We start from the raw sequence: 12,907 nt of genomic DNA, 5'->3' as shown, positions 1-12,907 counted from the left end.
GAGAGTTCTCCCGTCGTACGCATTTCGCGAATATACTTCGCAGCGATGCAGATTTACATTTAGATGAAATTCTATATTTTCACGTACAACCTCCGTCACCATCGCTAGGACCGCTTGATAACTCGGCGCGGATTTATCGTTTAACTAACAGAGAATAAAAAGGATTTATTCGGCTATTCTATTTTGTCAACGAGTCTAAAAATCTATATTTCAAAAGTATCTTTGATTTGTTTAAATCACGTTTTTGTAAAGATATTATGTATTAATAATTAATTACGTCATATCCTTTTATTGCCTGATATTAATAATTTCAATTACAAATGTAATTCATTTGCCAACAATCAAATTACTGTCCAGCGTGCATTAGTCCGAAAGCCACATTGTTTGTTAATATATTAGCGAGCTATCGCTACCCGATTACTTTGTCTCCTGACTACGTGTATGTAATAATGGCATTGTTAACTACTGTATGGACAGCCTAATAACCATTCGGACGCATGCAACTATGATAGAATTATGCGTCAGTAGTGGGCATCTAAATTAACATACGTGATATTCCTGTAGCATTCATAACAATCATCAACGAAATATTCACGAGACAACGTACAGTTTTATAACAAAAGCATCTTCTTTCATTTTGAATTTTACGTCGAATTTTGCATATCGATAAAAATTCCTTTTGCAATTAATGAACCTCTTGCTGCACGAAAACTTGAAAAACATTGATAATTTTTTTTTACTTTTGAAAATATTCCTTATTCGAAGTGACAATGGCATAATTATAAATTAATAAAGCAGAATAACATTTGCAAATGGAAACGTACGTCACAGGGTAGAGTATTTCATAACTATAAATAGATAAAAGATCAACAAACATCTGCTGCAAAATTATAAACTAATTAGGTGAGTAAAATAATATATTTGTCGACAATTTATTTTCTCTTCGGTTTTAAACGAACATTCACGAGCTCACGTAATAATATTCCAACGAATGGCTACACGAATGTATAATTCTATGGGTACACTGTCCTCGTCGAATAAATTAATCACGACGTTAATTGAAGCGATGACTTCGTTTAGACCAACATCAGTCGCCATTACGAATTCCGACGGCATTCGAGCCTTTCATAATTATTTTATGAACGGACGATACCGACAGTATACAATATCAAAATTATTATTGTACGTAAAAATCGATATTTAAAGACAATTAAATGTTTATTTACGATGCACGTGTTACACCGTACTTATTCCAGCTAATGCAGCAAAGTATTCTTGGTATGCTTTTTCTGAATTAGAAAAAAGAATCTACGTACTAAAAGGGTAGGAGTGGGCAGTGGGCACTTTGTGAAAGGAAAGGACGTGGTGAATGTGATACTGTAAAGATAGACGGCGGGAGAGTCTGTTTGCAGGAGAGAAAAAAAAGACTGAGCCGCAGGTGTCACTGTATACCATGTAGACATTTTATATTTTCAGCACTCGGCGGTCACGTTATAAATAGGTCACAAGTTATGAGTCCACCATACTGCTTACACACAGTCGCTTCTTTTACAGTATACATTCTATATAAATGTACTCGTACGGTTATCGTTTGTTTTACAACCTCGATATTTCTACGGGGAATACATAGTAAATGTATGCGTGTCAATATATTATACGTTACATTATGTTTACGCCTCTCTATATCGTATGCATATTATACAAATGTGTGGTACATGCACTGGCACTGCTTGATTGTTTAGTTGCATCCTTCGTCGGGGTTGCACGCAGGTATGTCTTCAAACACGTTCCGGTTATTTGTACAGGCATCTAATTACACGTGACGAAACAGCATTGTTTATTTTACTCACGTGCCTTTATCTCCAGCTCTCGATGTTTTATCAAAATATATTCGCGAGGTTGATATAAATTAATTATCATGTTTAAATGAAAGCGTCGATGATAATGGCAGCACATTACGTAACTACGATATTTTTTTTGTATTTCTTTTATATAAATCAGGAGTCAATTATAACATTAATCGTTCGGGAAATTGTCTAATATTCGCGAAGCACAGAAGGATACTGCGCGTCGATAAAATTGCGGAATGTAGATATTATCTCTGAGAATGAGTTTCAGCGGAATCGCGAGAATATCCGGATTGCATAACCGCCGAGATACCAAATAATTAGAGCGACGACGAAATTACACAGCGGGCGCGCTTACATCTTCGTGTACCATCCTCGCTTTACCTGCAACGCAGAAATGTTTCAGTATGCAGAATGTGTACAATAAATCTTCACGTATGTACACGCGCCTGCAATATGTGTTACGCGAAATGTTACATCGCGCAAACGTGATATCGCGTCTGTACGGAATTCATCATGACGAGAAAGACTCCCGACGGAAGTCGTAAACATCGCGCCTCGTTAGGGACACGCGGAGGAGGTTTCGACAAAAAACCGGAACGTGCTTCGGGGGAACGTTCTTTCGCCTGCTGCGATGAGCTTAGAGCTCATTACAGGCAGTTGACGATCTGCGCGATCATCACGTTCCCGTCTTAAATGGCCGTTCCGAAACGCGCTAACAGCACTAACAGCGGTGCGTTAAAGAGGAGAGGCTTTCCTGGCGGACTCTCTTGTTCGTCCCCAACTCAGTTTCCGGAAGCCCATTATACAATTGCGCAAATCGCGAGTGCTACCTGTATTCCGTTTCTGTAAAGATACTTTGGTCCGTATCTTCGTCGCTCATTTAGTGCTAAATGTGTTTTGTTGCGTTTCTGTTTTTTTTTTCTTCTTTATTTAATAGATGAGCTCGCAAATGGACAGCCGCAATTAGCGCTAAATGTGCGGTAAGAATGCGAGCGTTCGTAATGATTCGTATAACGTATTTTATCGATGACGTGGCTACTTTTTAAGCGATATGTCATTTTGAGTGAAGTTTAGATTACGTATTACCGTGCTGACTTAACGTTACGACGACCGGAAGACGTCTATTTGCGTCTCTTAAATTTGGTAGATCGTCGCAATGTTAAATTACCATGGTCGTACAATATTTTAATGTACGAGTAAATAAAACTTAGCGACTGTTTAGATTTTAATTTATTTAATCATTTATACTAATTTTATAATTAGTTTTCTAATTATCTACGCGATTATAAAAAGAACGATATATAATAATACAAGACATTCCGCAAGAATTGTCTTGGCTTTAAAACGATAAGACAAACGAAGTTTTTAAAATTTGTCCTTTGAATTAATTTGTCATTTTTAAATAGATTTCAAAAAAGGAAGGTATCTATGTTTTTAACTGGTAAATAAAGCGCATTTAGATTGAACCTGCCGCTAAGTTTATCATTGTTCATGTATATATATATATACAAATGCGAAATATGATAAAAGATATGATTAGGCATTAGAGTTCGTTAAAGCTGCGTATAAGACTTGCTTGATTACAAGAGGACAAGGGGTGTCGTATATGTATTATAGCGTGACTTATGCTGATTACGATTCAAAGCCGTGATTGGACCCTTCAAGTCTTCGTATAGCGGTTAACATGTGAGCGCGATCGAGTCGCGGATCGGCGAATTTATTTTACATACGGCAACGGGGGCAATCCGCGGCTGGAAAGGGCTGGAAATCGCAACGAAGGGATTTTCACGTTTAAGAAAATTACATCGAAATCGCATCGACGTGTGTGGTCGGGTCGACGAGCGCTAACGGTTTACTGTAACGTTATCCGATTCTCTATTTTCATCGGACAGCCCGCGCTTCCCGTTTCAGACGACTGCATCACGACGGAATAATGAAACGCCCGAAAACAAAATCAATACTGTAACAGCGGTTTATGGCGATCGATACATATCCGCCGCTGTTACGGGATATATAACAATTGTTACGGTACAGAAGCGATTCCGGCACATTCTGCCGTGTATCATTGAAGCTTATTTTACCGATAATTCTTGTTAATAATTCCGTTAATAATTCCGTCCAAGTGAATTTGATTATGATGTCGTAATTATAACAATTGTCATTGGGATAATACTTGTGCAACACAATGTAAACTGTGGAAAGGCAAATTGAGCGTTTATTGATTACTTAACACCTCTTTTAATATACGCATTTTATCAGCAGTGAGCAATAATTTTCTTTTCGACAAATTCGTGTTATATTCCGAGGATCGAGGATGACTTGTTAAAACGAGCGGCTCGAATTTTCCTCTTCGTTTATACTTTTAGACTTTATTTTCAGGGGTACGATGATAATCCGTCGCGGAAATAATACATGTCGTCTTCGAACACGCTTCGATGCGACGAGGGATCATAAGTTTCGACGTCGCTTTAATCTCGTGGCATTTCGATCGATGCGATTTCTTTTTGAGGAAAATTTATTCGCGGCGTGTATGATACGCATGATGAGCATGAACGAGTGCATTGATTTCCGCTGAAATAGCCATTGAAACAAGCACCGATTTTGCACAGTGGCGTAACGGGATTAACGCGAATATACGTGCATATATGTCAATTGCAGTTAAACTCGCGCGAAAAAGCGGGGCTTTAACGGCAATTTTTCGTTTTGACACTTGTATACGTTCATCAAGCAATTGTGTACGCTTCGTCACACCGATGCATCGTTTTTTCGCTAAGTTCTTCGGCGACTAAATCTCTACTTCAATCTCTACGAGGAATTAAAATTTGCAACATGATTTTAACATTTATATAAATTTAACGTATAAATTTAACAAGCGTTTGAAAACATATATTTAACAGCTCTTGTGAATTATTAAAAATAATATATGCTTCCTCTAAAGGTGAATCGTAAATTTTCAATGACCACTAACGGTACGTTTTATATTAGTACTGCCACTGCCCTTAATATATAATTCGATACAGTGTAACACATTAATTTTTCATAGAAATTTTCCTAAGTTCCGCGAACTCATTTGCGCGATTTATGTTCCTGACTTACGCCACTGTCGCGCACGCGAGGCTCGTAAGAGGCTGAGAGAGGACTCTAGATATAACTACGAAATTGGACCAAAGTGACCAACCATAAGTTATTTGTAAGAGCGAAAATGATGTAGAAAAGTACGATCGATGTTTTGCACGAGACGTCTCGTCTCGCTGCCGTCGCGGCGGACGAGAACCGATCTGCGTGACGCTGCATGTAAATTCTACGTTAAAGCCTGGACCACAATTCGCGACTTGGCGCGTGCAAATAATCCTAATAGCTAAAAACACGTACGTATCGCTAAAACACATAACGCAGTGTCCGGCAAAATTCCACCCGTGACAAGTCGACGCCCGAGTGTGATTCGGGGGAACAAATGTCTTCGAATCGAATACCGATACCACACCGATAACACGGTCGTTCGGCGGATTATACATTTTGTAGTGGATATAAAGTACCATTAATCGCGTATCGGGTTTCGACCGTTCGCATTGTTAACGCTAATACCGTTTATCGTTTACCGTTTCCGCGCGTTTACCGCTTATTCGTTTCGCGCCTCCGAGTACCAACAGTCGAACGGCGCGGCGCGCGTGCGTTTTTAACGGTAATCAGCGTCGAAACGGGTCTGCAATTATCCGTGGAAAATCAGCGGGAGAGAATTGATGAACCGCGCGCGCATACATTTCGAATTAACCGAAAAATGTCGCGCATATTGATAACGGATATCCCACGTGCCCAATCAAGTACAACGGACCCTGATGTACCTGGAAAGGGCGTCCAGTATAAAAATAAATAAACTCTACTCTCTATTCTAGGAAATTCAACGACATTTCAACGCAGTACGTCTAGTAACATAATTGCTAATCTCGACGATATTATGCCTAAGTGGGGGCCGAAGTCGGAGCGAGGACTGTGATCTCAGATCGATATTTGGACCTTATCTCGATGATATTCCAAATTCACTCGATATACGAATGTATTACACGCGATTATCACCAAGTCCCGCTGCCGACTCGTCCTCGAGTATAAAGTTACGCCGCATTCGCGCATATCACGACAAAATATCATCTATCGTTCGATATATTGTTATGTATAGATATATATTCTACGCATCTCGTACATTATATAATTAATCAGCTTAGGCATCGTAACAGGTTTGTTCCTACGCGAGGACAAAAAACACATAACACGCTGTACGAATGTAGTACCAATGGAATGAACGACAGATTACTGTCTTTCATTAAGCGTGATTAATCGATTAATACGCTAATTATTCTAGTCGGGAATAAACGGCGATTTTTCCGTCGTATTTTCGGCGAGTTGTTAACACTAGAATGGTAGCCAAATCTTTTTAATGGCATTTAAGAACGATATAAACCGTCCCATATGCGAATTTTTGGCGAAATATTGATAATGCATGAAACAATTGTTATATCTTTTAATATATCTCCGATAACATAATCAAGAGATAGCTCTAAAAATCAAAGTTTCTTCCATTCTAGCGTTATCATTATCGACATTATCACTCGTGTTCACGCACGCATGCAGACATTGCAGGCACGCACATGCATCAATGATACCGGACGTGAACGGCGTTGATGGTAACCCAGATAGTTAATCGACACCACAGTGGCTCACATATGATACACGCTATACACAAGACACACTGTACTGATCGATTATCTTTGTAGACAGCCCTAAATCGCAATTAATCAAGATTAAGCAATCAAGAACAGATCGTGGACGGGTCAAAGGTATTCTCACAATACACACTCTTTCTCTCTTTCTCGTTGTAGTTTTTTTTTTTTCTAATTTACAGACTTCCACATTCGTTGACATTTGTACATTTGTTAGCTAAGAATCAGCCAATTTAACTATTACGCTTATTGAGTTGCACTACACACACACACATGAATATGGAAACGAATAATAACGTAAATTATCGATAAATGTATTTTATTTCAATCTTAATACCGTATCGTAACGTATCATATATTATTTAATGTATTGTTTATTATTTTATGCATGCAAAATACATAAAAGAAACTTTAGATTGCTGATCACATTAATCGACGCATGGTTCACATTTTTGAATATATCTTGCACAAAAAAAATAATTATCACTTATTTGTTGTTTAAATTAAAGCTTGATATATATTTTATAATTATTAATAAAATTTTCATTTTTTAATGAATTTCCTCATTTTCTAATTGATTCTCTCGGGATATCAGGATAACATAAAATGCAGCGGTTTGTGGTGTTGTATAATAGCGTTCTGCTCCGCGATTCATATCTTTTAGTCTTCTCCCTTTTTCTACGACTCCGTTTGCCGCGGCGTAGATATCGTAAAGCCGGGAACAACCGCCGAATTTTCGCCAACGAAAATCGATGTGCAATTCACTATCGGTCAGTACGCAGCAAGTTAGCTCGTAATTCAATGAGCTAAGACGGATCTCCGCATCTCCACCGCATATTTTGCATTCAACATGGTTTCCCCATCCAGAGCTTTTGTTTAATACGTGAAACGTAATGCCATAAACTCCGGATATGTAATATTGCGAACAGTGCGGGCACGTTTGCCATAAACGCCATGGTGAAAATACGATTCGCAATAATAGATATCTAAGAAATCTGAAGAAAAAAAAAGAAAAAGAATAATCTTTAATAATTTTGGTATTAAATCGAAATTATACATGTGTTTTTTTATGATGACTAATCACTGATTCAGATTTAGAGAGTGTCAATCGTCATAGAAAAACTTAGTGAGTTCAACACAATATGATCATATTCATATATTCATATTCGGAATTGGGTCACTTTTACATTCAAATATTCACATGTTCAAACTTGTCCAGAATTTCCTCAGTCACACGTGAGTTTCATATATATGGGCACGTGTCTCTCTGGTCATCATATGATTTATATCCGTAGCTGTCACGTTTGACTGTGACGTATGGTCGTTGTTTTTACGAAACCACCTACGATAGTATCGTATTTTTTACAATATAGGCAAAAACCCAATTTAACTATTACCTGTCACAATTCCATTGTAACCTTTGCGCTATCTGACATGATAAGACAATACATTATTTTATTGTTTTTTTTATCAAAACGAAATTACTTCTTACATAAAGAAAACTAGTGGCAACATAGTGTTCAAACGCATACGATATTTCAAAGTAAGCGAACCATGCTTTCGATATTGAATGATACAATCTTAATTAGGTTTCATTAAAGAATGAACAGTCGGATAATTATTTTACATTTTCGATATTTCCCATATTACCGTCTTTATTCTATATCTACTTTGCTCGGTAATTTTCTATGTGACAAATAAGGAATAATAAAAGCGTATTCTCGTGTTCCAGCATTCGTTCGATGGAAAATCGAATGGGATTTTCACTCGTTGAAATAATGGTAAACGAATAAACGATGAGTATGGAAATATCGTGGAAGGCGCGTTCCCAGCGGAGATTTATTTTACGTCCGTGTGCACGCTTACCAGCTCGGCTACAGCCTTAATTACGACACACTTACCGTATTTATTTATTCGTATTTATTCAGTATTAAATCAAGTATGGACCCGTTTTCGAACCAGTCGCAAATGCAAACACAAGAACGATGTACCTGAAGCAAAAATTAACGGCCGTTATTGAAACACTTTTCATTCTCATAGATCGCCTATCGTTGCGTTTGGTCAGATTTTTTTTTAACGGAGAAATTACTCTTATATTCTCGTACGAGTATATCTATATTTACACGCATAATATGTGTCATACGAGTAAATGCTGCTTTTTCATCTGTTTAAAGAGCATTTACTTGTGTGACCCGGTACAGTGATTATAGGTACATAAAGAACGAATACTCGTGTATGGAATTACGGATTAACGTTCATGGATCAGGCTTGCTCTATTTCTATATAAAAAACTATACAAATTATCCAGCCAAATATAGTCAGATCGCGTTAGAATTGATAACATTCGGCTAAACGAACGTACAAATATCCAAAAATATGTGTTTCATCATCTGTCGCGATATTTAGATTTGAGCACATTCGCGCGTTCGCGATGAAATTTTTGTTGACGTTAGGAGTATATTTAATGTCTGATCTTTATATGTCTACAATCACTGCTTTCGGTATCTACGTATAATGCAAAATCAGCCCTCGCGGAACGCCCTTGCGTTCAACGCTTGTAATAACGAAGCTTGCTGACGTACTGATTTAATTGACGCATTGTTCCTTTCCTCTCCTTCTTCTCTCTCGGTCTATTTTTTTCTGCGACATGTTTTGCAGTGAGGCGCGATCGGTCGCGTCGTAATCGCAAAAGGACGACGCCTGGATCGAAGTCCTTTACGCAGGATGCTCGAGACGCGTGCATAACACGCATCACACGGTGTGTCGACAGAATGAGATGTGCCATTAGCCTAATTATAAAGCTTCCAAATTTAGAGATGTGCATTTTATCATAAGTTGAAACTTGTAACAGTGTGCTTTGCGCACCGAATATACTGCGATAAGTTTTGTAATTTTGGGAGTGAAATTTTGAATCTCAGAATTGACACACATTCTGCGTTTTAAATATCTTTATGACTGGAGTATATAACTGTATATTTATGAACATTTACATTCGATTGGTATTTTTACACGCGCACCACTTTGTTAAATAATTAATAACTCTTATAACATCGGAATTTTCGACGCGTATAGTACCTGCGAACGAAAGGGATCGCAGGGTGAATCGCATTTTTACTCAGAAACCCGCTCACTGACCTACTTTCGCTCAATTTAATCTGCATTCTGATCGTATCCCATCAGTTTTTACATCTTATTTGAAGCAGAAGCTTTCAACTTTGACTCGACTCATTCTGTTATTCTGTTCGTCTATCATTCCTATATATGAAATCAGCATGACCAGTATGATCTCTTTCGCTAAATCTTCACGCTTATGCTTTCGTCACCTTTCTTCTTTTTATGAGGGATAGTAAAAAAAATCTTTTTCAAATAAAAAGTTAATTGTCGGGTCCGGAGAGAAGCGTATATTTGAAGCATTGAACCGAGGTAAAGTTTCAGCGAGAATATTGGGCGTATCATTAATTGGTTCGTTAATTTCCATCCCGTTAATTGCGCTATTTCTCGAATAATAACGCGAGAATCATATTATTTACATTGTTAGCCCATATAGAATTCAAAGGGTGAAACGGGAACGGCAACGATCTGAGCATGCTAAGTACAAACCTTTATAAAAAAAAAGTAGTACGCGTGTGCGAGTATCTGTGTTTCTGTGCAGTATGTGTGTGAAAATCTATTTGTAACAATTGCCTTCTGTATAGTCGAAAAGTTACACTGACAAAGGGTATTGATTAGTCGATTGCGTTTAAGATTGATGTACTAATCGATAGTACGCAACTATAAAAGCTCCGTGTTTACTTTCTTTTAAGAATCGATACGATGCTGTTTTTTTTATTCCGACACGTCATAAACATTCGACAGACTATTTGAAATGAGGTCTACAAGAAGCGATTTGAACGAATAGAGAAGTGAGAGGTCACGTTACAAATTTTTCGTACAAAATGCAAAGATTGAACACCCGTCTGTTACTTAAATTATCTATATTTCCTTGAAAAAAAAGTTGATTTAAAAAGTGACGGTTTTATAATTTGGCTCAGAAAGGGATAAAAATGAAGTAAAAAAGATCGCATGTCTCCTCCTACTTACATTTTCTATTTCATGTCAAAGCATCTTTAATCAGATCCCACTTACCTTCGGCCGACGCTCGATATTATCCGAAGATAACGTAAAACGATCGAAAACTTTAATACGTTTACGAATTGCGGCTGTGTATTCTCACGAGCATTAAATTCCATGCTTCCTTCTTCGCACGCGAAATTTCGCACGAGTATTATCTTCACGACAGAGAACGTTGAATGACAGGAACAAATAATCTCGATATCACTTCCGTCACTAAGTGAAGAACAGAGGAACTCAGTTGCCGTAGTCGGTTGCCGTAACTATTCTCGCCAGACTTGATTCGATGAAGCATCAGATTTGCGCGTCGTGTCGACCGGCAGAAACACGTCGTCGTCGTCGCCACCGCCGCCGCCGCTCGATAAGTCGATACCTGGTTTCGTTCTTCCTCCGTGTGTCGGTTTTTCACTCCGTACGATTCTTCGCTTCTTCAGATGTTTGAAGGTAATAACGCGGAATTCCGCGAAATCGCAAGTTCTCGTTTGGGTGAGCCACAACTTTAAACGAGGCATTACGTCGTAAAACTGTAGTCGTAGGATTTCCGCGAGTTTTCCTCAACTTCGTATACGGTCTTCAAACATGGCTCGTCGAGTTTGTTGCGCGTCGCGTTTTCCGCGTGGGCGTTTTACGTGGAAATTAACGAAACTCAAGCTCGAAATCTCCAATTGTCGAGAAGTCTTGCAGAATAAATTTATTTAGAAATATTCACTGTGTGTTCAAACTTCTCATAGTTATTTATAGCGGAATGAGAAGAAATACATTTTTTAGCTCATTTGTATATTTTTCTTGGAAGTTACATAAAAATCAGGGAGAAAATCAATAGGTTGTTGTTGGGTGAATTAAAATAATCGGAAGATTGATGATTACAGATCTGACAATTGTTCACATCGAATCGATATTACAACGGCGCTGAATTCCTTGGCAGATATTTCCTGGAGAAAAGAAGACATATTGCTTGGCCATTCTAATTCAATCGAGTTATGTACGTGCTTCGAAATTCAATTTCTGCGTTTAATTGGCGCGCGAAAAGAGAGACGAGTGCTATTTGCGAGAGCGACGCATCGGAGATCCCTGTTTTGATACGAGTGTAGAGGCCTCCGTATCGATTTCTTCGCCAAACCGCAGCCAGGACACGACTTAAATCGATATTACGACGCTTTAGGGACGAAATCTTTCGGGAAATATTCTCTGTTTCTGCGCGAAGGCACGCTCCAATCCAATATCATTCTTACAAGCATTCCTCGGGTAATCTTCTTTCGACGATGAAAGTTTCATTCTGTTTCCTTTCGCCGCTGCAGATTTTCTTTATCGCGTACCGAATCTGGTTGAATCCACCATTAAATTATGTAAGCTTTCTGCCATGCGCATTTTCGTGAGATTGAAAACAACAATAAGAGCTAATATTTCATTTTAATTTACATCTTGAAAGGATCGCGGTTGCTGGGAATCATTCATTTTCGCCGTGCATTTAACGTTGCTCAAATATTACCACAGGACTGACTTCTCTCTCATATTATTACGAATTAATTGGAATAAATGAGTCATGGTTACACGCTTTCGTTCCATTGTGCTCGCTTCATCCGCCGGGAGATAATTCCTTCGCGATCGATTCCGGATTCTCGCTGATATATTTCCGTCATGTGGATATCCCTTTTGCGGAAAATGCAAAGACTCTATCCCAGAATCTTGCACGTGTTGGGAGTCGGGACCTCGATTATTCACGAAAGCGATATACCCTCGTCGACCTTCGACGGCGTTTTCCTTTCGCGACCTCGTTATCCGTTTCCCTTCACCGTCCCCTTTCATCTCGCAAATCCTACCCTCGCGGGCAGCAACCTCGTTAGCGCGGGGAAGTTTTCGAGATTACGAGTCGTTCCCGCCAGCAATGCCCCGGCATTCCGTCTCCGGAGTTCTTCCGCCGCTGGTATAGCGAGACATCTCTCCCGTTCCTTCCGTCGCGATATCGTTTATTCATCACAGCTCGATTATATCCGGCGCGCGAAACTGAACTTTGCTGCAATACTTCACCTCCTGCACGATCTTATTGCCACAATTGTTCAGATCAACATCGCTCCGCGTACCATCGTCGTCGTCGTCCTCCTCCTCCTGCAGATCCTCCAGAACCATGCGTCTGTCTAAACTCCAACCAACCCCGCTACCGGCCGCCAACTTCTTTTTCTTCTTCTCACGGATTTTATTCTGGCGAACGGATCGCCGTGGTTATTTGTATCT

General features: G+C 38.9%; 1 protein-coding gene across 2 annotated transcripts in view; it reads right to left on the bottom strand.

Moving 5' to 3' along the window:
• Positions 1–1,441: 1,441 nt before the first annotated feature.
• Positions 1,442–12,907, bottom strand: part of LOC139817313 (uncharacterized) — a 43,733-nt gene continuing 32,267 nt past the window's right edge. The window contains exons 8-9 of one of the 2 annotated variants that reach the window (XR_011733192.1): positions 10,691–12,905; positions 1,442–8,556 (exon numbers count right to left, since the gene is read on the bottom strand). Coding sequence is in view for 1 of the 2 variants with exons in the window: in XM_071785291.1 (XP_071641392.1) it covers positions 12,896–12,905 (10 nt within the window). In the remaining variant the exon portion in view is untranslated. Of the gene's footprint in view, positions 12,906–12,907 lie in introns of both variants that reach the window. The other variant, XM_071785291.1, reaches the window with a different exon arrangement.

This window comes from Temnothorax longispinosus, chromosome 8 (assembly GCF_030848805.1).
Source record: "Temnothorax longispinosus isolate EJ_2023e chromosome 8, Tlon_JGU_v1, whole genome shotgun sequence".
Lineage (NCBI taxonomy): Eukaryota > Metazoa > Arthropoda > Insecta > Hymenoptera > Formicidae > Temnothorax > Temnothorax longispinosus.
The sequence above is the reverse complement of the archived record's forward strand: the minus strand, read 5'-3'. Positions and strand labels throughout refer to the sequence as shown.